Source organism: Artibeus jamaicensis, unplaced genomic scaffold (genome assembly GCF_021234435.1).
Source record: "Artibeus jamaicensis isolate MK-2021 breed Jamaican fruit bat unplaced genomic scaffold, CSHL_Jam_final contig_484, whole genome shotgun sequence".
Lineage (NCBI taxonomy): Eukaryota > Metazoa > Chordata > Mammalia > Chiroptera > Phyllostomidae > Artibeus > Artibeus jamaicensis.
This window is the reverse complement of record NW_026521859.1, coordinates 978,691-1,004,424: the sequence shown is the minus strand read 5'-3', so window position 1 is coordinate 1,004,424 and position 25,734 is coordinate 978,691. Positions and strand designations below refer to the sequence as shown.

General features: G+C 34.8%; 1 protein-coding gene across 1 annotated transcript in view; it reads left to right on the top strand.

Annotated features, from left to right (window-relative positions):
• Nucleotides 1-6,537: 6,537 nt before the first annotated feature.
• GFRAL (GDNF family receptor alpha like) overlaps nucleotides 6,538-25,734 on the top strand; it is a 77,340-nt gene continuing 58,143 nt past the window's right edge. The window contains exons 1-4 of the mRNA XM_037152081.2: nucleotides 6,538-6,583; nucleotides 8,445-8,489; nucleotides 19,143-19,256; nucleotides 21,624-21,776. Of these exons, the coding sequence (XP_037007976.2) occupies nucleotides 8,468-8,489; nucleotides 19,143-19,256; nucleotides 21,624-21,776 (289 nt within the window). The 5' untranslated portion in view covers nucleotides 6,538-6,583; nucleotides 8,445-8,467. The remainder of the gene's footprint in view (nucleotides 6,584-8,444; nucleotides 8,490-19,142; nucleotides 19,257-21,623; nucleotides 21,777-25,734) is intronic.

Sequence of the window (25,734 nt, the reverse complement as noted above, 5' to 3'; positions counted from 1 at the left end):
AAACTAGCCTCCCAACTATGCTTCTGCTTCCACCTTAACTCCCTTTATTCCATTTTCCAAACAACCAGAATTGTAATACTTTTTTTAAAAAAGTAAACCAAACCCTGTTACTACTGACCTCAATACTTTCCAATGGCTTCCTCTGTTACTCAAGTAAAAAAAAAAAATCAACATTCTAACTGTAAGCCTGTGTGTATGATCTGGCTCCATAGCCCCTCTGACCCCATGTCCTATCACTCCCCTTCGCTCACTCCACCCCAGCCACAGGGGCCTAATAGCTCATCTGTGAACATACCCAGCACTTACCCATTTCAAAGCATTGCACTTGTTCCTCCCCTGCCTGCAATCTCTCCCCACTTGTTCTGGTCATGTCTTGTCCATTTATTTACTTAATCTATAGAAAATAGTAATTCTTTGGCCCACAACTTGGGCATTTCATATCTCATTTACCCATTCTAATTTTCCTTCTTAGAGTTATAGATATCTGGTATAGATGCTATTTAGTTTTTAATTTTCTTTTAAAATTCTTTTAAATTCTTTCTTTTAATTTTCTTTTGTACATTCCAACTAGAATATATGAAGACAAGAGCTATGTCTCTTTTATTACCAATCTCCCAAATAGGAGTTGTGCCTGAAATGTAGTAGGTGCTCAATAAATATTTGTTGAATAAATAAATGAATATTAGACTAAATAAAGCTTAAAATATCACCATAATAGAATACTAGGTGGAAATAAATATGACAATGTTAATATTGACATATGTACATGGCACTTTGAACACATTGTTAATAGAATGAACCAAATTATAGGGTAGCATGTGGAGTATAATGTTACACTCTATATGGTGTCTGTTTATAAATGTGTCTAGAAAATTTTGAGAGTTGTACATTCAAGCTTAGCATGATGTGTCTCAGGGAGTAGAATTACAAAGTATTTTTATTTTCTTATTTATAATTGTCTGTATTGTCCAAATTTTAAACAATGGTTATAGGTTTATTTTTACACTTATGAAAGACAACTAATTTCCACATACAGAAAAAAAAGGCATTAAGTGAACAAATGTTTATTTTATGTGCTACTCATGGAATTTCTATTCCTGTTTTAACATTTAGGATTTAGAAAGCCTGATTAAAAAAAATAATATCTTAAATTCAAGAAGTAAATGTAGAATTTTAATGGGAGCAGCTGAGAAAATTCCTAGTAGGTACTAACTTTCACTCTCCTTTTTCATGTTATTTCCACCTACAATTTATGAGTAACACTGTGCTCCCAGTGATTTGAAAATGGTTTACTGGGTACATATGTATGTACGTAAGTATGAAAAAAACTAGAAAAAATGAATATTTACACTAGTTACCCATAAGTCATAGGATTATTGTGATTTTTTCTTCACATTTGCAATTAGAAAAAAGGACAGTTTTAATATTCTTGTACAAATGTGTATACAATATGATAATAATGCTTTGAAAGTAATTAATAAATACAAAGTGAAACAATTTAAAGAAAATACACCAGCCCTGACTGGTGTGGCTCAGTGCATTGAGTGCCAGCCTGCGAAGCAAGGGGTCACAAGTTCCATTCTCAGTCAGGGCACGTGCCTGGGTTGCGGGCCAGGTCCCCAGCAGGGGGTGCATGAGAGGCAACCACACATTAATTTTTCTCTCCCTCTCTTTCTCTCTCCCTTCCCCTCTCTCTAAAAAATTAATAAATAAAATCTAAAAAAGAAGTTTAAAAAAATAAATATATACCAAAAGGTAAATAATGGCTATCTCTTAGTGATTTAAATATAAACATTTTTAGTTGTTTTTCAAATGCTATACTTAATTACCAAATATTTTGAAATGGAAACAAAATTTGCCTTGAAAAGCAAAAGAAGGTAATTTAAATAGTATAATCTGTTTCTAGTAGCATTAGCAATATTAACAATAACGTGTTCCTGGGTGTTATTGTCCTGTGGGATGTACAAATCCTTTTTCCAATACTTCCCTGGGAGAATTAATCTTACAAAAACTGTTCAGCCTGTAAGTTAACAGGAAGTTTTCCCTACCTCCAATCATTTATTTCTCTGGAGGACAAAGCTTGCACCATGCATGGATGACCTGATTTCAAAGGGTACACTATTTTATAACAAAAGAAAGAAGGTATATTAAATTTAAATATAAATATATAGTGATTTGAGGTTATCTGGTAATAACTCATCTTTCCTCCATTTAATAATAAAATGGCCAAATCAGCAGACACATAACAACTTACCAACGTGATGATCAGAGTGTGCTCAGACTCTAATATTAACATGAAATGGGAAGCAGAGAGCACAGAGTTAGAAAACAAAATTTAAAGGCATTAAAAATATTTTCTAGCCCTGGCTTGTGTGTCACAGTGTATAGAGTGCTGGTGGCCTGAGAACCAAAAGTTTGCTCGTTTGATTTCCACTCAGGGCACATGCCTGGGTTGCAGGCACACCCCCGGTAGGGTGAGCATAAGAGGCAGCCATACATTGATGTTTCTCTCCCTCTTTTTCTTCCTTCCTTCCCCTCTGTCTAAAGATAAATAAATAAAATCTTTAAAGAAATATTTTACAGAAGTTGGTCTTGATTTTGTTTTTAGAGGTGTCATAAATTCTTCAAAATTAGACCCAACTAACTAACAGATTTTCCCGGAAAAGTCAAAGCAGTTCTACAGAACTGCTGTCTTCTGCTAGGAATAGGAGCATACAAGCACCATCCATGTCATACATTTGACTTATGACTGGCCCAATCATAAATGATGTTTCAGTATAAAAACTTTAAATCATCTGTGTCAGACCAAAGGATATTATTAGTATGTTAGGGTTTCAATACTTCTCAAGAGCTTGAAAGAAAGATTATGTACCAAAATTTAAACTATAAAATCAATAAAACTCAATCACAAAGAGAGATGTTTAATTTTAGCTGGAACAGCAGCTCGGGCTGCTTTGTTTGACTACATTAATTTACCCAAAGAAAGCAAAAATGCAGCATTTACCTTATTATCATAAAGAATGATATCTGAGACCATTCTGACCTGAAGCCATTAAGTATTCAGGTTATACAGAATTAACTATAGAACAAATCCTCCTCAATCTAAATCTTGAACCTACCAGCTTTCCCCTATTGGCATGCCCAACTAAAGTAAATATACTATCTAGTAATTGAAATTCTTTCTGTGAATAAATAAATTGGCAATCTAATTAACATTTCCATTTCGATTATTTTGTTTCATGTTAGTAAAGTCCTACAGGGCAAATCCATCCTTGACCCTATTAATAAAGTAAGAACCAGACCTCAAACAACAATAACAACCCACAATGATGCTGTCTTGTGAAACTGTTTTGATCCTTTTGGAAATAACCAACCTATCCTCCCTAGTGACACATGAACTGTGGAAACTGTTGTCTCACTCTAATTTTAAGTTTTTCAGTGGATAGCCTTGTATCATACATAGAGCATTGATTTGTGAGCCAGGCATCTCAATAAACTACAACAGTCAACACCCAGTTACACAAACCAGAAGTATAGATACACCCTAGACTCTTCCATCCCACCTCCACCTTAAATGCTCATCAGATCCTGTAAATATCTTTTACAATGGAGAGGATCTACCAGCTCCTCTCCATTATCACTACTACTTAGTTCAATCATTCCAATGCATCTGTGAAAATGCTGAAATAGCCTCAAAACTGGTCATTATCTTTGCTTCCAAAACATCTTCCATAGTATTCATTGCTCAAGCAGTTTTTCAATACACAAGCCTGGTTGCTTTCTTTTGAAAACTCACTAATACACTCCCTTTTCTTTATGGATAGACTTAACTAGTCATCTTGGTAAGGCATAAAATTCTTCCCATAATACAGTTATTTATCTTTTTTCCCTGCTCAGTGTTTCAGCGAATTTAGTCCTTCTGAAGTCCCAGAACAGACCCTAGGGTTCTGTCTCCATGGTGTTTCTTGGTTTCTCCCAATCCTGGCTGTCCTGTCCCCTCATTCATGGCTACTTCATATCAGAATTTTAGGGAGGATACCAGCAGGCAGTTCATAGTAAGGTGATTACATACACCATCATGTTTAACTCGTTTTTCTTTTCTAAGAGAGGCCCTCCAGTAAAGATAATAAGAACATCTTATTTCCCTGCAAAATAATATGTCTTCCTGTACTACTAAGCATCTTAGAATAACTCTCTCTCCATGTATGTATGTATGTGTGTGTGTATACATACACAGAGAGTTATTTTAAGACACTAGTAAAGGAAGACATTATACAGTGTTTTAGAGGGAAATAAGTGTGTACACACACACACACACACACACACACACACACACACACACATTCATTCTTTCCAGAACTGTAAATTTTAGGTTGACTCTAAATCAGAAGCTGATTAGATTTTATTTCTCTCCTCCAGATGAATGTTTTATGAAATTTTAAGTAGACAAATACAGTATAAATGCAGGGGTTGTTTTAGATGAAGTCAAATATTGTTAAACATAGTAGTTTCCTTGTTTTTATTTCAAAAGAAAATGTATTCTAATGTATAGCTGTCTCACTGATTTACTATCACTTTTGTTTTTCAACAATTTTTTTCTTATATGTAACTTTATTGGCACCCTGTTTGATCTGATCTGTGAAATGAGGGACCATTCCCCTTTTTTGTTTTTGCTTGAAGGCTTGGTCACATATAGTGGGCTTTGTAGTAATTATGTGCTGAATAAAAACCCTAGTGTCTTTTACCCAGTGATAAAGTATAAGGTCTTATGCATTTCACTTATCTGTTATAGGAATGGATTCTTTATGGGGAAAACTAAATGAGCTCAGTGGGCTTCAATAGGAGTCCAGGAAACTTTGGGTGCTCACTGGCAACTGTGGGTGGTGATGGCAAAGGCTATTACTGAACAGAGGCTGGGCTTCCCACCCAGATTTCAACCAAATCAACTCTACTTTCTCCTGTTTTATTTATTCATTACTAGCATGCTATTAAAAGCATATATTTAAATCTCAGACCAATTATCACTGTAAACTATTGAAACTGATGATTTTTTTATTACCTCTCACCTCTAAAATGCTCTGGTTTGATGGCTGGTTTTCATTTGAGTAATTGAGTTAAAAGTACTGTTTTCATTGATATTAGAATAAGGTTTATTAATTTGAGCTTTCTGCAGATTTTCCTGGGGAAAAATTATGTACTGTTTTACTAAACTCCGATTGATATTCACTACTTCTTGCACTATCATTGTCACCAATAGAAATTACAGATGTTTTTTATGATACGACATTTATGGAAATTATCCCACATTAGCATTTTTGTCATCACCATAGTATTATTTGGACCCATCAAGATCTTGACATTTACACCTGTAGTAAAGTAGCATATATATTACTTTCTCACAAATTTGTTTTAAAAATATTTTGATAAATATATTTCAATATGGTTAGTGCCCTTTGCAATCGTTTTAAAATTGGACCTTTGAAACAGTCATGGCAAGATGGAGAAAAGGCGCTGCTGGCACACCGAGACACCAAAGTCCCCTGATTTAGGTGGTGATACAGCTGATAATTATCTTGGGATAAGCAGATACAGGACCACGGAACAGGTGCTTTCTACACCTGTGTGATAGACCTCAGCAGCTGTACCCGTGTGGTGAAGATCAGCCTCACTCACTCAGGGTCGTACGTTCAGGCCTGGGTATTACTCTAGAAAGTCATAGTTATAAAACCTCCCTTGAACAGGACATTGTATTTTGGTTGGTATTCTTTTCCTTTGTTTCATTGGTTTATTTAGCTTGTGGTAGCTCTACATAAATTCACCATTTACATGCTTTGCTGAGTATGTTTGCTTTTTCTTCTTCCCAGGATCCTTTCATGGAGTTCTTTTAATACAGTGATTGTCCTCGGTGATGTACTCCTCTCCCAACAGTACCTGTGGCTGGAATAGGGCCGCCTCTACCTCCACCTGTGATGCTGGACAGCAAGTGGGATCATTTTTGACTGGTGAAAATGATGGGCACAAGACACATGTAGAACTCAGGCAAGTCAATTCTGGAATTTTAATAAGGAAAGACTCACACTTCCAACACTGCCTTCTAAGAGAAAAGAATGCATCCCCAGGACTTGAAAACTGTTTTCCTCCTGAAGGAAAAAAGCTGCCTGAGAGTGAAGCTAATGAAGAAGAAAGCAGCTCAGAGACAAGACGAGGAAAACACCCTCAGGCCCAAAAGACAAGGTTTAAAACATGCCTGAAATCAGTTCTACACCTGTACTCTTCAACTATGGGAGCCTGTTGGAGGAGGTCAAGAAGAGGACGTGACTGCCCATTGACCCTCAGGCTGAACTCGGCAACTGCAGGCTCCTCAGCCCTTCCCCTGTCCCTGGAATGCGAGTTCTGTTCACAGTTCCCACAGAGGAAGCTATTTCAAGGACATAACCACAAGAGAATAATGTATTGTTGAGACCATCTGGACTGAATATGTGACTGAACCCAGTAAAGGCTTTTATATAAACTTTGACAATTCTGGCAGACGGATGCAGAGATCTACTAATCTTTCAGTTACCCAAGACAAGCGTCATCACAGGTAAGTTCCCTTGCCTATTAAATCCATCACCTATCAGTCTGGAGTGGCCTGCTTCCTTTAGATCTCCCCTTGCCATTGATGTTTGGGGACCAGTTTGTGAAGCAACAGAGCCACCGAAATCCTCTCTGGCTTAAGCTGTTTTTAGTTGGCTTATATCAAAAAGAACAATTATCTTTGTAAAAATAATACAAGTTTGTGACTCAGTGCCTGTAAAAGGAAACAACTGATTAATTTTATGACATTATAATTATTTTGTTAAATAATAATTAAGTGATTGGGTACAATATGACTGGTACTCACTGTTCTCTGTGATATAAATCCTACCTATGTACTTAATATTTATAAGAATACAATTAGCTCATTTTTACAGAGGAGTAAATTTTGATGTAACTTCCTATGTAAAGTCATTTGCCTACATTTGTAGAGAAAAACAGCATTACAACTTCAGTTTTTTTGGCTGCAGAGACTGTGTTTATTCACCATGCATTCTGAAGACAAACTATAACTTATCTCCTAGTGTAAAATAAGATGTACAATTGCAATCAATAATGCTTTCATTGTATAACTGTATATATGCAAATGCTTCCTCCCATATCAATAGTTGGTTATCTACACCTATTTTTTCCTGATTTTTTGTCCAGCCTGCATTTTATATTTCTAAGCATCCATTACAGAAAGGTCTCAGGGGGCTTAAAAGTGGAAGTCTCATGATACCTCATAGGAGAGGATGTGTTCTGGGTTCTTGTGGGGAAGAACACAATCAAAGGATGAGATAAATAATTCCTATCTAGCCCAGACACCACATATTTGCTATAACAATATATTATAGACTGGGAGGCATATAAAACAATGGAAATTTAGTTCTCATGGTTCTGGAAACTGAAGTTCAGTATCATGGCACCTGCATAGTCATTGTTCTCATGAGGGTGCTCTTACAGGTTCACAGCTGGCACCTTCTCACTGTGTCCTCACAAGGTGGAAGGAAGGAACAAGGAATCTCTCTGGAGCCTCTTTTCAAGGCACTAACCCAATTCATGAGGGTTTCATACTCACAACTTGAGCATCTCCCAAACTTGCTGCCTACTCATCCTGTCATCGTTTGGGTTTAGAATGTTAACATATGAATTTCTGGTGGGCATAAATATTCTTCTAGACAATAGCAATGCTTCTCATCGAAGCTAAGAGAAAAATAGTTGTCAAGTGATGAGCACATGTGGAAGATTACATTCTCAGGGAAACAGAATTTCCACATCATGCTCACTGTGTTTGGAGGCTTTGAGAAATGGTAGCTGGAGCAGCACACCTCTTAAGCATCCTAGGTTTTGTGGGACATGTTAGAGATCTAACTTGGCAAGATAAAGTACACTAGTTTCAAACTAGTAGGTCTGGAATTCTCCATACATCTTCTGGGGAAGCTCTGATGCTTTATCTCCTTTTTTATATCCTCAAAAGACACAAAATTACCTTACTGAGGCTAATTAATAAAGTGGAAACTAAGCAAGCTCAAGTGTCTAGGAAAATTTTGGGTTATCATTGGCAGTCTTTTACACTGTTTAGTATTCTAGCTGTGCAGGGGGGGCTTTTCCATGGAAGTGCAGGCTATGTATCACTTTTAGTATCTAGCTTGTGGGCTTTTTTGGAAGTGTAATATTTGAGATCAGCACACACAGAACAAAATAATTGAATTTGGACATAATTAGGAAAGTTTGCAGCTCAGAAAAGATTGGTGAGGAAATGGTGACATAGGAAGATGACTTGAATCAGTAATGCTTTTAGGAAGCAAGGGCAGAAGCTGAGGGCTTATTCTGCACAATTACTGTTAAGAAGGTGGTTGGAGAGAATACAGCTGCCTTTCTTTCAGGAGAACAGCCCAAGTCGTACAGCATGATCGTCTTCATTTTCCTGGGTAAGTGAATTGTGCTTCAGGTTTCCCTGAATGCATAACACCGATTCTCCATAATGCTTTCCTGTCCAACCGAACTGTCAATTAGCTAATAGGGATTATAATATAAAGTGTCAATTACAATTTTATATTTTAACATAGTTTATTACTTTTGCAAAAAAAATGTACACTTATTTTTATTTATTTACAACTACAGAAATTGCATAATGTAAGAATTACATTTATTACTTGGGTTGCCTCTGTTTGATCAGATAGAATAATACAATTACTTTGAGTTATTTATTAGGTTTTATGGAACTCACATATATACTCCAACCTTTTTAGAAATGAAATATTCTAGTACGTACTTACAAATTATAAGATGTCAAATGTCAAATTATTATCTATTTTTATTTGAAGTTAAATAAAAATGAGATTAATTTAAACCATTCAGTTCTCCTAATTTTATGGTGTTAATGTTTAAAAGGTAGGAGTTAGTCAGTAGAATAAAACAACAGCAAAGCAAATACTTTACGTTTCAGTCAGTTTTTGTGACCTTGAGATAAAGTGTGGACATATCCCTCTTATATTGGGGAGTGTAAGTATACTGTAAGATGCTGGTAAAAAAGAATTCCAACTCAGGTAGAATTCGTGAGATCTATTTGACATATGTGTTACTGGAGAAGCTATTATATTTTCTTCAGCATTTAGTAGAATCTGTAAATTGAATTAAGAAAATAGGGATATTTATGATTATAGCTGAATATTAATAATCCACTCATTAAACCAAAGCCAGTATATTTTTCTCTTACTCTATGCTAATAAATATTGGTGAATAAGAACATAATTGTGGGCAAGAAAACAAAGGTTATTTCAGATTATGTTGAACACAAAAGGACAGTTAAAATAAATCAAGTGAAAGAAATTAAGGCAAAAAGGGAAGGAATTTTTTATATTTCAGGGTTTTTTTGGTTTAATTAATAGTTATTCAATGTTCCAATATTGTGCTTCTTATATTTCTTACTTTCTTTTTAAAATATATCTTATTGATTATACTATTACAGTTGTCCCATTTCCCCCTTCATTCCCCTCTACCCTGCACACCCTCTCCCACCCACATTCCCCCCCTTTAGTTCATGTCCATGTGTCATAAGTTCTTCAGCTTCTACATTTCCCATACTATTCTTGCCCTCCCCCTATTTTCTACCTAGCGCCTATGCTACTTATTTTCTGTACCTTCTCCCCCCTTCTCCTTCTCCCACTCCCCTGTTGCTAACCCTCCATGTGATCTCCATTTCTATGGTTCTGTTCCTGTTCTAGTTGCTTGTTTAGTTTGTTTCTGTTTTTGTTTTAGGTGTGGTTGTAAAATGTGTATGGTAAAATGACAATGAGTTTTCTGTCATTTTACTATACATGTTTTTTATCTTCTTTTTCTTAGATAAGCCCCTTTAACATTTCATAAAATAAGGGCTTGGTGATGATGAACTCCTTGAACTTGACCTTATCTGAGAAGCACTTTATTTGCCCTTCCATTATAAATGAAAGCTCTTCTGGATAGAGCAATCTTGGATGTAGGTCCTTGCCTTTCATGACTTGGAATACTTCTTTCCAGCCCCTTCTTGCCTGGAAGGTCTTTTTTTGAGAAATCAGCTGACAGTCTGATGGGAACTCCTTTGTAGGTTAGTGTCTCTTTATCTCTTGCTGCTTCTAGGATTCTCTCCATTTTAATCTTGGCTAATGTAATTATGATGTGCCTTGGCGTGTTCCTCGTTGGGTGCTTCTTGTATTTATTTCTAATGATAATAATGTACTATTTATACTTATTATAAAGGGAAATATAGGAGAGTTTAACTTCTATAGATCAGGTAGCAATATATGATCCAAATCAATATTGCTACCTGAACATCCAAAATATATTACAATATCATTATGGCCCAAGTTGAAAAGACAATGATGGCCTCTTGATTTTGACTTTTATTTATAGATTAACCTTGACACTGAATTACATGAAGGAGAGAAATAATCTCCAAAAATCATAGGTTCAAAATTGTACTTTTTTATTATTTTAACCAATACATACCATAGTTCATTCTTGAAAATATTTTTTAACATTATCTAAATAGGCCTTGTGATGTGGGAAAGTCCAAAGAAATGGGGGACATAGTGAGTTACTAAAACAGTGGTTAAGGTTTTGATGAGCCTTTTACATTTTAAGAGAGTCAATATAATATGCAATAATCTCCATCTTATTTATTTTATTTAAAAATTATTTATTGTCATTCTATTACAGTTGTCCCATTTTCTTCATTATCCCTCTTCTGCCCAGCCAGCCCCCACTTCTACAGTCAATCCCCTCACCATTGTTCATGTCCATGGGTCCTTCACACATATTCTTTGACTAGTCCCTTCCCTTTCCATTATCCCTGGCCCCCTGCCCTCTTATCACTGTCAATCTGTTCCATGTTTTCATGTCTCTGGTTCTATTTTGTTTGTTAGTTTATTTTTGTTCATTAGGTTTCTCTTAGAGGTAACATCATATAGTATTTGTCTTTCACCCACTGGCTTATTTCACTTAGCATAATATTCTTCAGTTTAATCCATGCTGTTGTGAAAAGTAGGGTATCTTTCTTTCTTTGTGCTGTGTAGCATTCCATTGTGTAAATGTATCATATTTTTCTGATCCACTCATTTGCTGATGGGCACTCAGGCTGTTTTCAGTACTTGGTTATTGAAAATAGCTCTGCTCTTTTTAATAGCAGAGCACAATATAGGGATGCACAAGTTCTTTTGCATTGTTGTTTCAGAATTCTTAGGGTATATTCCCAGCAGTGGAATTGGTGGGTCAAAAGACAGTTCTATTTTTATTTTTTTGAGGAAACTCTATACTGTTTTCTACAGTGGCTGCACCAGTCTGCATTCCCAATAACAGTGCACTAGGGTTTCCTTTTCTCCACATCCTCACCAGCACCTGTTGTTTGTTGGTTTATTAATGATGGCCATTCTGAGAGGTGTGAGGTGATATCTCCTGTGGTTTTAATTTGCATCTTTCTGATGGCTAGTGATGTGCATCTTTTCATATGTCTATGAGATATTTGTATGTCTTCCTTGGAGAATTGTCTATTCAGGTCTTTTGGCCATTTTTTACTTGAATTGTTGGTCTTCTTGGTGTTGAGTTGAATGAGTTCTTTACATATTTTGGAGCTCACACCCTTACCTAATATATTATTGGCAAATATGTTCTTCCATACAGTCGGTTCCCTTTTCATTTTGATGATGGTTACTTTAGCTATGCAGAAAAAAATTAATTTCATGTAATTTCGTTTGTTTTTTTTTCCTTGTCCTAGTATTATTTTGGCAAAAATATTGCTACTTGGGATATCTGAAATTTTACTGGCTATGTTTTCCTCTAGGGCTTTTATGGTGTCATGACTTACATTCAAGTTTTCTGTTACTTTTGAGTTTACTCTGACATATGGTGTATCTTGATGATCTAGTTTCTTTCTTTTTCTTTTTTGCATGTAGCTGTCCAGATCGCCTAATATCATTTGTTGAAGAGACTATTTTTACTCTATTTTATGATTCTTCCCCCTTTGTCAAGTATTAATTGACCGTAGAGATATGGGTTTATTGCTATGCTCTCTATTCTGTTCCATTGATCTATGTGTCTGTTCTTATGCCAGTACCAGACTATTTTGATTACAGTGGCCTTGTAGTATAGCCTGATATCAGGAATTGTGATTCCTTCTATTTTCTTCTTTCTCAAGATTGCTGAGGCTATTTGGGTATTTTGCAGTTCCATGTAAATTTCAAAATATTTTTTTCTAAATCTGTGAAACATGACACTGATATTTTAATGGGAACTGCATTGAATCTATAGATTGCTTTGGCTAATATGGACATTTTCATGATGTTAATTCTTCCAATCCATAAACACTGTCTATGCTTCCATTTATTTGTATCTTCCTCAATTTCTTTCTTCAGTGTTCTATAGTTTTCCAAGTACAGTTCTTTTATTTCCTTGGTTAATTAAGTTTATTCCCAGGTACTATGTTTTTCTTGTTGCTATAGAAAATGAGGGTTTATTTTCTAGTTTTTGTTTCTGATATTTCATTGTTAGTGTATCAAAATGTCTTTAGTTTCTGCATATTGACTTTGTATTCCTCTATTTTGCTAAATTCACTTGTGAGGTTGAATAGTTTTTTCGTGGAGACTATAGGATTTTCTATGTATACTATCATATTGTATGCAAATAGTGACAGTTTTGCTTCCTCTTTTCCAATTTTGATGCATTTATTTCTTTTTATGGTCTAATTGTTGTGGCTAGAACTTCCAGTAGTATGTTGAATGAGAGTAATGAAAGCAGACACCCTTGTCTTGTTCCTGACCTTAAGGGGAAGCTTTTAGATTTTGACCATTGAGTAGGATGTTGGCTGTAGGTTTCTTGTAGATGGCCTATATTATGTTGAGGTATGTTCTCTCTATTCGCACTTTGCTGAGAGTTTTTATCATGAATGGGTGCTGGATCTTGTCAAATGCTTTTCCAGCATCTATTGATATGATCATGTAATTTTATCCTTCATTTTGTTTATGTGATGTATTATGTTTATTGATTTGTGAATATTGTACCATCCTTGCATACCTGTGATGCACCCCACTTGATCATGGTGTATGATGTTTTAAAATGTATTGGTGAATCCAGAGTGTCAATATTTTTTTGAGGATTTTAGCATCTATGTTCACCAGAGATATTGGCCTGTAGTTTTCTTTCTTTGTTGTGTCTTTACCTGGTTTTGGAGTTAGGACTATACTGGCCTTGTAAATAAAGTTTGGGAGTCCACCCTCTTCTAGAATTTTTGAAATTGTAAAAATAGGGGTTAGTTCTTCTCAGAATGTTTGATAAAATTGGCCTGTGAAGCCATCTAATCCAGGGCTTTTGTGTGCCATACATTTTTTATTACTGCTTTAATTTCAATAGTTGTTATTGGTGTGTTCAGGCTTTCTGCTTCTTTCTGATTCAGTTTTGGAAAATTGTATGTTTCTAAAAATTTGTCTGTTTTTCCCAGGTTGTCTAATTACTTTGTGTATAGTTGTTCATAGATATTTCTTAAAATTCTTTGTATTTCTGTGTTATTCTATTGTAACTGCTCCACTTTCATTTCTGATTTTATTTATTTGAATCCTGTCTCTCTTCTGCTTGATGAGACTGGTTAAATGGGTGTCAGTTTTATTTATCTTTTCAAAGAACTGCTCCTGGATTCATTGATCTTTTGATTTTTTTTTCATTTCTATATCATTTATTTCTGCTCTGATCTTGATTATTTTATTTCTTCTACTTTCTGTGGGCTTTGATTATTGTTGTTCTTCTAGTTCTTGTTACATATGGTTAGGTTATTTATTTGAGATTTTTCTATCTTCTTTAGATAGGCATATATTGCTATGAACTTCCCTTTCAGAACTGCCTTCACTGTGTCCCAAAGGTTTTGGGTTGTTGTGTGTTAATTTTCATTTGGTACTAGATCCTTTTTTGTTTCTTTTTTGATCCCATTGTTAACCCATTCATTGTTTAATAGCATGTTATTCAGTCTCCATGTATTTGAATGAATGTTTTTTAGATTTTTCCTTGAGGATGGTTTCTAGTTATAAGCCATTATGATCTGAGAAGATGCCTGATATGATTTCAATTCTCTTTGATTTGTTGAGGTTTGTTTTATATCCTGTCATGTGGTATATCTTTTTAAATGTTCCAAGAATGTTTGAAAAGAATGTGTATTTTGCTTCTTTGGGGTGAATGTTATGTATGTATCAATTAAATCAATTTGATCTAGAGTGTCTTTCGATGCCATAATATTCTTACTGAGTTTTTGTTTGGAGGATCTATCCATTGTTGACAGTGGGGATTTAAAATCCCCTGTGATGACTGTGTTGCTGTTGACATATTTCTTGAAGGCTTCCAAGATTTTCCTGATGTATTTAGGTACTCCTATCTTGGGTGCAGATGTGTTTACAAGGGTTATATTCTCTCTTTGGGATACTCCCTTACATATTATCTAGTGACCTTCTTTGTCCTCTTCTTTTTTTTTTTTTTTTTTGTCAGGGAAGCTCCTTATTTCATCTTCCCTTTTAACTGAGAGCCTTGCTGGATAGAGTAGTCTTGGTTGCTGGCCTTTGCTTTTCATTACTTGTAATATTTTGTACCATTCCTTTCTGGCTTGTAGTATTTCTGTTGAGAAATTAGCTAATAGCCTTATTGGAACCCCTAGTATATTACTAGCATTTCTCCCTTGCTGCATTTAAGATTCTCTCTTTGTCATTAAATTTTGCCAATTTAATTATGGTGTGTCCTGGAGTGGGCCTTTGTGGATTCATCTTCACTGGGACTTTTTGTAATTCCTAGATTTGTGTGACTTTTTCCCTTACCATGTTAGGGAATTTTTCTGTCATTACTTTTTCAAACAGGTTTTCTATCCATTGTTCCTTTTCTTCTCCTTCTGGTGTCCCTATAATATGAATATCATGTTTCATGTTCTGCAAAACCCTTAAACCATCTTTGTTTTTTCTGAGTCTTTTTTTGTTTCATTACTCTGTGTGGGAATTTTTTTCTACCTTGTCCTCCAACTTGCTGATTCGATCCTCTACTTCATCTAGCCTACTTTTAATTTCTGCTAGTGTATTATTTATTTCAGATATTGTATTCCTCATTTCCTCATGATTTTTATTCATGGTTTCTATGTCATTTTTCATGTTGATATAGTTCCCAATAAGTTACTTGTAGTTTCCAAAGAGTTTTTTGTAGTTCTCACTAAGCTCCTGAACATTCTTATAACCATTTTGAACATTGTATATGATAGATTGCTTGCCTCCATTTCATTTAGAACTCTTTCTAAGAATTCCACCGTTCCTTTCATTTGGGGGTTGTTTCTTTGTCCCCTCACTTTAGGTGACTATTCTTGTTTGTTTCTGCATATTAGACTGATCTACTTTTTACTCCCTGTCTTTGTGTGGTTGCCTTCAGTGGTAGGAGACCTGTGGGACTCAGTGGTGCAGTCTCCTTGATTTCCTGAGCTGGATGTTCTTGGGATGCCATTTATACTATTCATGTGGGCTCTCTTATTGTAATTAGATTTTGGTTATAATTGGGTCATTCTTTGGTGGGTCCTTCCTTTGGCTGTCTGGCTAAGAGTTATACCACCCACCATATTGTATGCTATTGTGCAGGTGTTACCAGAACAAAACAAAACAACTGAGGAAACAAAACTTATACCTATAAAAATATCCCCTACCCACAACCACACTATCAACAACAAATAAGCAAATATTAATAAAGGTAGAAAGAGATTAATGCTATATTAACAAAGAAAAAATGAATATTAGATGACTAACAGAAAAAAGTGAGTTTGAGAGGGTAGAGAAATAGAAGTAGGAAATAGTAACAAGGTGAAGAATGAAAGAAAATAAAATTTACATTGTAAATTTAATAAGGATGGAAGTGGGCAAAATTGAATAAGGAATGAGAGAAATAGATTATGAAGTTTAAAAAGATTTTTTAAATAGTGAAAAAATAGGAGCACAATTGAAGTAAAACCTCCACCACAGCAATATCAACAACAAATTGGCAAAGATTAATACAGGTAAAAAGGGAATAAGAAGGGGAAACAAAGAAAAAAAGTTATGAGATGTCTAAAGGAAAGAAAAATGATTTTGAGAGGATAGAGGGAGAAGAAATAATAAGACTGAGGGATGAAAACCAGGCTAACAGAAGAAAAAAGTAAAATTTAAAATTTAAAAATAGGGCAGGATCAAAAGTGGGAGATAGAAATGTTTGGGAAGAGGGGAAGTGGTGGGGGAAAGATGTAGACAACTGTTCTTGAACAAGAATAAAGAAGAGAGAGAGAGGAGGAAAAAAAAAAGAAAGAGCCCTTCCCTGCCCTTCAATTTGGATGTGGAAAGGGGGGTATTGAATTAAGGGAAAGATTCCATAAAAGAGGTAATTATTTTGTTGAATATTAAAGGACAAAAAAAGGGTTATTCCAGAGTGAGGGGAGGAGAGCCTGCCAATGACTATACAGCAAATGGCTTGGAGATACAAGACAGCCTGGAGCAGTTGGAAACCACAAATGCTTGAGGACCTCCAGACTGCACATGATGAAGCCTGTGAGTCATGTATGAGGGACTATCCAAAGGATAAAGCAGAGAAATGACAGCACCTGGACATTGTGTTAGACAGCTTAGGGCATGTAAAGAATCTTTCTGAATAGATAAAACTGGAGATAGACTGATTAACTAATGAGTTGGTCAAATATTCTAAATGAGAGTCAATGAAATATATAAGAATGGATATGGAAGAGTGACATTCAGGGTAAAAAGGAGTCTACCACAAGTGCAAGTTTTCTAATTTGGGCACCCAGGTGAATAGTAGAATTGCTGAGGAAGTAGGGTGGTCCATCAGGGAGTATATCTATGAGGACAATATTAAAGATATTAGAGTCTGGAAGTGTGTTGGGAACACTTACATGGGGATAACAGTTAGCATCTAAAACTGGAATACTAGAAAATAAGGCAATGAATTATACATTTGAGAATCATCAGTCTAGAGGTGTTAGTTGAACCATGAGAGAACGTGGAATTATCCACAGATAATGTGTACAATGAGATTGGGAAAAGTGTGAGGACAGGACCTAAGCTAAAAATATACATTAACAGAAGAGTAAGAGGATCCTGGGGAAATTCTGGTCAGAATATGTCAAATCAATAAATATCAAGAGAACTAGAGGAGAGTGTCACCAAAGGGAAGGTGAGTTTGAAGAACAAAATGATAACAAAATGCCCAATGACAAAAGTAGGCAACGTAAAGTCTTAAAACTAGTAAATTTGATGTTATGAAAATAATTAGTGTAGTTTAAATAGCAGTTTCAATGGAGTAATAGTCATAAAAATAAATTATAAATTGAGAAATAAATAGACAGTAAGTAAAAAGAGAACATATGCAGATTATTCTTTTTAATTTTTATTTTTATTTATTTTTTATTTTTTAACATTTATTTAATTATTGTTCAGGTACAGTTTTTTGTCTTATACTCCCATCCCAGCCCCCCCACAGTGTTCCCCACCTCCCTCCCATTCCCCCCCGCCCCCACCTTAGTTTTTGTCCATGTGTTCTTTATACTTGTTCCTGTGAATCCTTCCCCTTTCCCCCTGAAATTCTCTCCCCTCTCCCTTCTGGTCCCTGTCAGCCTGTTCTGTATTTCAGTGTCTTTGGTCATATTTTGCTTGTTTGTTTGTTTTGTTGTTTAGGTTTGTTTGTTGTTAAAGGTGAGATCATATGGTATTTGTCTTTCACCATCTGGCTTATTTCACTCAGCATAGTGCTTTCCAGCTCCCTTCACGCTGGGCTTTTGACCCAGCAATTCCACTGTTAGGAGTATCTCCTAAGAACCCTAAAACGCCAGTCAAAAAGAACCTATGCACACCAATGTTCATAGCAGCACAATTTACAATAGCCAAGAGTTGGAAGCAACCTAGGTACCCATCAGTAAGTGAATGGATCAAAAAACTATGGTACATTTACACAATGGAATTCTATGCAGCAAGAAATGGAATTCTATGCAGCACAATGGAATTTCTATGCAGAAAGAAAGAAGGAGCTACTACCCTTTGCAACAACATAGATTATTCTTTCTTTATTTTTTTAATTTAATTATTGTTCAAGTACAGTCTTCTGTCTTTCGCTCCCATCCCAGCCCACCCCACCCCATGATCCCCACCTCCCTCCCATTTCCACCCCTCTTAGTTGTTTTCCGTGTGTCCTTTGTACTAGTTCCTGTAAATGCTTCCCCTTTGCCCCCTGAAATTCCCTCCCCTCTCCCCTCTGGTCACTGTCACCCCGTTCTCTATTTTAGTGTCTGTATTTTTATTTTGCTTGCTTGTTTGTTTTGTTGTTTATCATACTGTTAAAGGTGAGATCATATGGTATTTGTCTTTCAGTGCCTGGCTTATTTTACTCAGCATAATGCTTTCCAGTTCCATCCATATTTCTGCAAAGGGTAGTAGTTCCTTCTTTCTTTCTGCTGCATAGAATTCCATTGTGTATATGCACCATAATTTTTTGATACATTCATTTACTGACGGACACCTAGGTTGCTTCCATCTCTTGGCTATTGTAAATTGTGCTGCTATTAACATTGGGGTGCATAGGTACTTTTTGATTGGTATTTTAGGGTTCTTAGGATATAATCCCTGCAGTGGAATTGCTGGATCAAAAGGCAGATCCATTTTTAGTTTCTTAGAAAATTCCATACTTTTTTCCATAGTGGTTGTACCAGTCTACAATCATACCAACAATGAACTAGGAACCCCTTTTACCTACTACCTCTCCAATATTTGTTGTTTGTTGCTTTGTTTATGATAGCCATTCTGACCGGTATAAAGTGGCATCTCATTGTGGTTTTAATTTGCATCTCTCTGATAGCTAGCAATATTGAGCATCTTTTTTCATGGAGAAGATATTTAAATCTAAAGCTCCAGGGGAGGTTAAGATCCATTCCAGTCTTGTAATGATCTTGTCACATTTTATTTTCTATAATGATGCTTATTATTATTAATAACTTAGATTTGAGGTAAATGACTGTAATACTGTCATACTGCAAAATTGTTTTTGTTCTGTTACTGTTGCTATTCAAGCTATGGGGCTGTCCTCAGAAAATGAATGCACATATTTAAGAGAGCAATGCCTGAGTGGTGAGGATGGATGTAAACAGATATGGAGAAGAATGGAAGATGCCTGCCATGTTTCAGGTAAAATGCATTGTTTAAAATACACTTAAATGATTTCTTTTTACTGAGATAAGAATAGCATTCAATATTATCTTTCACTTTCTGAAGATCTAAGTTCATCTTGCCCTAAATACGTTACTCAAATGTGATATTTGAATTATGCACCTGCAGTTTGCTTATTAGGGAATTCCAGTTACAAAATGGTATTCTTCAACTACTCAAGGGCCCTAATGCATTGACAATGTGGGCAGCTTTATGCAAGGTTTCAGTCTACCTTTTTGCTTATCTCATTATGTATAATGTTACAATTCTATATATGCTTCTCAGAAACATGACCACAATTTTTCAAATAAAATGTTGTTTTGCTTATATTTTAATATGTTAATGATAAAATAGGAAAAATAAACTTTGTGGTGATCAAAAGAATTATTTATTTGAATTTATGTCATATGTATTCTATATTCTCACAATATATACTTTACACAATTTTGCATTCCAACTGTGTCAAGAACAAGTTAAAGTATATTATTACTTTTAACTTGTTCTACATTTCAGACATTTGAGGGGAGGCCCAAAGGGTAGAGAATGTAAAGATTAGAGAGTCGCTGTTACTTATTTAAAAGAAAAAAATGCATTCTAAGTACATCTAGTAGCTGAATGAATATCAAATGAGAGCATTATAGGAAGATTCCCTTTACTAGAAGTAGATAAAATGATTGATTATATAATGGGACATTGTTCTAATAGTATTATGACAAAAAGCTTTTCAAAAAAAATCATATTCTAACATAATGATAATTTTTCATTGTGTATATCAAATATTATAATATACTATAACCTGATCAACTTTTTGGAATATTTAATAAAAGAAATCCAAAAGGGCAAATAAAAATATATTCTCTATGACTCACTTTATTTCTTCATTCATTTCATGAAGAGTACATTCTGTATAGTCAATAACTCTTGCCTATTGGCATATGCTTCTTCTATCTCCCAAAAGATGTCAGATGGAGAGTGCAGGGTTCAGAGGCAGCAACCTGACATTTACCATCCCCGCCAGCAGAGCTCCAGGAATTGCACAGGCTGCGGAAAGGAGAAAGATTTTATTCTCTTCCCTGCCCATGAAGGAAGTACATGAAGTGTTCATTTTCCAAAGAAAACTATAGCTCTCTAATCCAAACATTCTTAATAAAGATTACATTAAAAAAAATAAAGTGTGAAAAAACCAAAGTGATGTATTGAGCTCATTTTAGCTCAATGTCTTTGGAATTTTTATGCTTTGGAATTCTCCATGTACATGTATTAAAATTTGATTTTCTCCTGTTTTTTTGTTTAATTATTTTTGCAGTGTTTAGAATAGTAGATATTTATAATAATTGAGCTCTTCCTTAATAATCCTATCTTTTATCTTTTCAAAGTAAATTTACAGAGGTGAAAAAAGTTATAGCTCTCTAACCCAACCATTCTTATTATTGTTTAGGAAATGATTTGCAAAGTCATAATTTGCTGAAAGTGACACAGTATTTTTAAGTAAGAATAGGGGATAATGACAAAAAACAATCTGTTATTTGTTTGGATTATGCAACTCCTTGTTACATCTTACACATCAATTTAAAACATCACATTCATTGTTATTAATTAGCTCATATTTATTTATTTCAGTAGACAAGTAGCAGTGAATTGCAATATTTGCATAGTTATCCCATGCATGAAGCAGACATAGAAATGTTCTTAAATATACAAATGAAATGATCTCAAGTAGTTTTATTCAGAAAATTGCAAAAAAAATTGTTGGGTAGATAAATGCACCTTTTTAAATTAAAAAGAAAATGAATTATTGGTAATTATGAAAGACTCATATTTAATAATATTTATTGAGTGTTTTCTAAGTGTCAAGGCTACTTCAGTTCCCATGTTAATTTTAGAGCTACCTGTACCTCTCTTGTTATAATTAGTATGACGTGCAAAATAAAATAGCAGGTTAAGACAAAATAGCTAAAGAAGTAGCTAAAGTGACAACAGAACTAACTGAGATTACAGAGCAGTCTGGTCACCTCCTATAAGGGCAGCCTTGCTTATTAATGAAGAGCAAAAATTGGCATTATATGTGGGGACAAAGCTATTCTATTATTATTTTTCCTTTTTTCTGTTTTCTAAAGCTATTTTAATATATGGAAAATTTAAATATATTTTAGAAAGTAAATAGTAGAGGAAAAATACAGTAAAACATATTTTTGCTTAGAAGTTACTTAAATGAACATCCTGCAGCAAGCCCAGAAAATCTTACTATAATAATGAATTATTCAGGTTAATATGTTAAAAGTACTTTGGGTAAAAGTATATTCAAATTAATATCTAGAGTGCAATATGTTTGATTGTGAACTTCAGGTAACCCCTGTGAGATGAAGGATTCATCAAGCTGTAACCTGGGCATCCAATCCTTAGTGGAAAGCAATTTCCAATTTCAAGCTTGTCTCTGCACTGATGACCTCTATTGCACTGTTAACAAACTGCTTGGAAAAAAATGCATCAATGAATCAGGTAATACATTGGTAGAGAGCACATTTAAAGTCATAAAAAAGAAAATTTAATCACATCCATGTAATTTTATTAACTTTTTAATAATTTGAGCCGTGACTGATGTGGCTCAGCTAGTTGAACATCATTCTGCAAGGCAAAAGGTCACCAGTTCGATTCCCAGTCAGGGCACATGCCTGGGTTGCCGGGTTGGTCTCCAGTCAGGGTGCTTACAAGAGGCAACTGATCAATGTTTTTCTCGCACATTGATGTTTCTCTGTCCCTCTCTTTCTCCTTCCTTTTCCCTATCTCTAAAAATAACTAAAATATTTAAAAAATAATAATTCAATTAATTCTCTATATAATTTAAGATTCTTTAAGTTGTAGATCTCAGTATATGCATAACATATTTCTGTAATTTCTAATCACAACTTCAAGCTTTATTTAATTATAATTTATTAGAATTATAGATTCACTCATCCGAACCATATATCTGTGGGTCTCACTATGGCTTTTCACAAGACTAAATGATAGAAGACAAATAAGCTATTATTTCTGTTGTTAAGAAACTCAGAGTCTCCCAAGGAACACCAAAATATAACCACTTTTATAGGATTACAATTGCCTTTGACTAGGAGCATTTAATTTATTTGCCTTTTCAAGGTACCAGGCTAACACTGAAGCAGTGGTAATCAAACTAGGCTGCCTATGTCTGTGAGGGTACATACAGATTTACCAAGGGATAATGTGAAATCAAAGTCCTATAACAACCAGTTTCCAGATCCTCACTGTCCCTATGTACTGTGTCACTGAAAAGTGGTAGGTTTGGGAATGAATCTCTTATCATAGAGTTATCACCACTTCTTTCACAATCGACTTTCTGCCACCTTATAAGATGGATTCTCCCCTCATCTATCTTGAATGGTCCCACTGTCCAGCTCCTCCAATCACGCATGGTGATCTTATTAAACAATTTTTTCTTCCGTAATTTTTCCCTTTTCAGAATTTCATATGAAGGGAATTATACAACATGTAGCCTTTTGAGCCTGATTCCTTTTGTTTAACATAACACAGTTGAGATTCATCATTTCATATTAAGTTTGTTTCCTTTTTTGAGGAGTAGTATTCCAGTGTATGGCAGACCACAGCTTGGTTAACCACTGAAAGTCACTTGCATTGTTTCCAGGTTTTTAGAGATTATAAATAAAGCTGCTATATATATTCACAGGCAAGATTTGTACAAGTGTAAGTTTTTAGTTCTCATGGGTGAGAAATTGTTGAGTCATAGATAAAGTTTATGATTAACTTTATAAAAAATCTTCCATGGAATATTTCATATTTGAGATAACCACCAATATATAAAACTTCTAGTCACTCCACATTCTCGGAGCACTTAATTTTTTTCACTCTATTACATATTTAGTGGTCCCGCACTATGGTTTTCATTTGCACTTAAATAATGTCATTGAGCCTATTTTCATGTGGTTATGTGCCATGTCTATGTAATATCTCCAAAACGTCCCTTCAAAATGTTGCTCATTTAAAATTATTATTATGTAACAAGCACAGATATGCATATATATGTATGTATGTGTGTATACACACACACATATAGTCCCTAAACAGATATATTTGTAGAATTAAATTTTCATGAGAAAGTAGGGGAATTATGGAAAACTCTCTAACAAATGTTAAGAGGAAATAATATGTCTGTTTTTATGCCAGTACCACGCTGTTTTGATTACAGTGGCTTTGTAATACAGTTTGATATCATGTACTGTGATCCCTCCTATTTTGTTCTTCTTTCTCAAAATTGCAGCTGCTATTTGGGGTCACTTATGGTTCCATATAAATTTTTGAAGTGTTCTATGTCTGTGAAATATGCCATTGGTACTTTAATAGGTATTGCACCGAATCTGTAAATTGCTTTGGGTAGTATGGGCATTTTGATGATGTTCATTCTTCCAATCCATGAACAAGGTATATGTTTCCATTTGTGTGTGTCTTCCTTCATTTTTTTCTTCAGTGTTGTGTAGTTTTCTGCATACAGATCTTTTACCTCCTTGGTTAGGTTTATTCCCAGATATTTTATTTTTCTTTTTGCTATATTGAATGGGATTTTTTCTTTGATTTCTGCTTCTGCTGATTCATTGTTGGTAAACAAAAATGCCTTTGATTTCTGGATATTGACTTTGTAACCCACTGTTTTGCCAAACAATAGCCAAGAGTTAGAAGCAACCTAGGTGCCCGTCAGTAAATGAATGTATCAAAAAATTATGGTACATATACACAATGGAATTCTATGCAGCAGAGAGAAAGAAGGATCTACTACCCTTTGCAACAACATGGATGGAACTGGAAAGCATTATGCTGAGTGAAATAAGCCAGGCGGTGAAAGACAAATACCATATGATCTCACCTTTAACAGGAAGCTAAACAACAAAACAAACAAGCAAGCAGAATAAAAACAAAGACACTGAAATAGAGAATGAGGGGACGGCTACCAGAGGGGAGAGGGGAGAGAATTTAAGGGGAAAAAGGGGAGGGATTTAGAGGAACAAGTATAAAGGACACAGGGACAATAACTAAGGGGGGTGGAAATGGGAGGGAGGTGGGGATCATGGGGCGGGGTGGGCTGGGATGGGAGAAATAGACAGAAAACTGTACTTGAAAAATAATTAAATAAAAAAAACAAGAAGAGGAAATAAAAAAGTTGAGAAACATGTTAGTATAGGTACATTTCTAGGAGAAAAAAATATAAAAAGTTAAATAAGAGGAATAATGAATTATCTTGTATGTATTTTAAATTACATATTATTTTTACCAACCATCATCAAAATATAATGAAAGGACAAATATATTTAAAATTATGATTATACAGTTGCACAAACTATTAAAAATGTTTTATATATCAATTTTTAACCATTAAACATTAGCTGACATACCACTCTGAAAATAATTTAATGGTATTTGAAATATTATAGATATTGACAATATATATAATGTCATATATATAGGAATGACATATATATAAGAATATTAGATGTACCTATATTCTTTTCAGAAAACTTATTAAAAGGTCATAAGTAAATGAATTAATTTTTTCATTTATTTTACTTTATTAATAGAAGTATCAGCACCGTCCTCAGATTTGGCTTCAGAATCAAATATCACACAAAGGCTCCATCAGAATGACACATCACAAATGGTGGAAAAAACGAGTGACTGTGTTGTAGCAGCACGAATCTGCCAGGAGTCTGAACATTGCACTCTGTTGTATGAGAATGTTAAGAAAACCTGTGGGAGGGAATCAGAACAATGCAAGACCCTTGATGGAAGCCACCTGTGTGCAGCATTAACAGAAGGTCTGCAGGAAACGATCTTGTGGAATTGTCAATGCAATGACACTTCAAAAGCAGAGTGCATTGAAATTTGGAGGAGTTTGTTTGAAGACAGTTGCATCCAGGATGCTCAGGTGAATCAAGTTCCAGCCTTCAGTGAAGACTATGAAGATGGATTCAACCAGCAGAACATTGTTTCTGGTGGGTATTCAAAAGAATTTAGCATCATTGATGATGATCACAAATACAAGTTAACTAAAGAATAATTAATTTCTTTTTCCAGTTCTGTCATTTCTGTCTGTGTTTCTCCTAGGAAATTTAAATGTAAAAACTTAATTCTATAACGGTGTCCAAAACTGATTGTAAAGTGTCACAAGCATCTGTTCATCATATAGCCTTTCTTTTTTTTTTTTGTTTTTTTTTTGTGTTTTTTTTTGTTTATTTTTTTTTAATTTTATTTAGTTATTTTTCAAGTACAGTTTTTTGTCTATTTTTCCCATCCCAGCCTCCCCCGCCCTTGCTCCCCACCTCCCTCCCATTTCCACCCCCCCTTAGTTCTCGTCCCTGTGTCCTTCCTATTTGTTCCTCCAAATCCCTCCCCCCTTTTCCCCTTAACTTCCCTTCCTTCTCCCCTCTGGTCA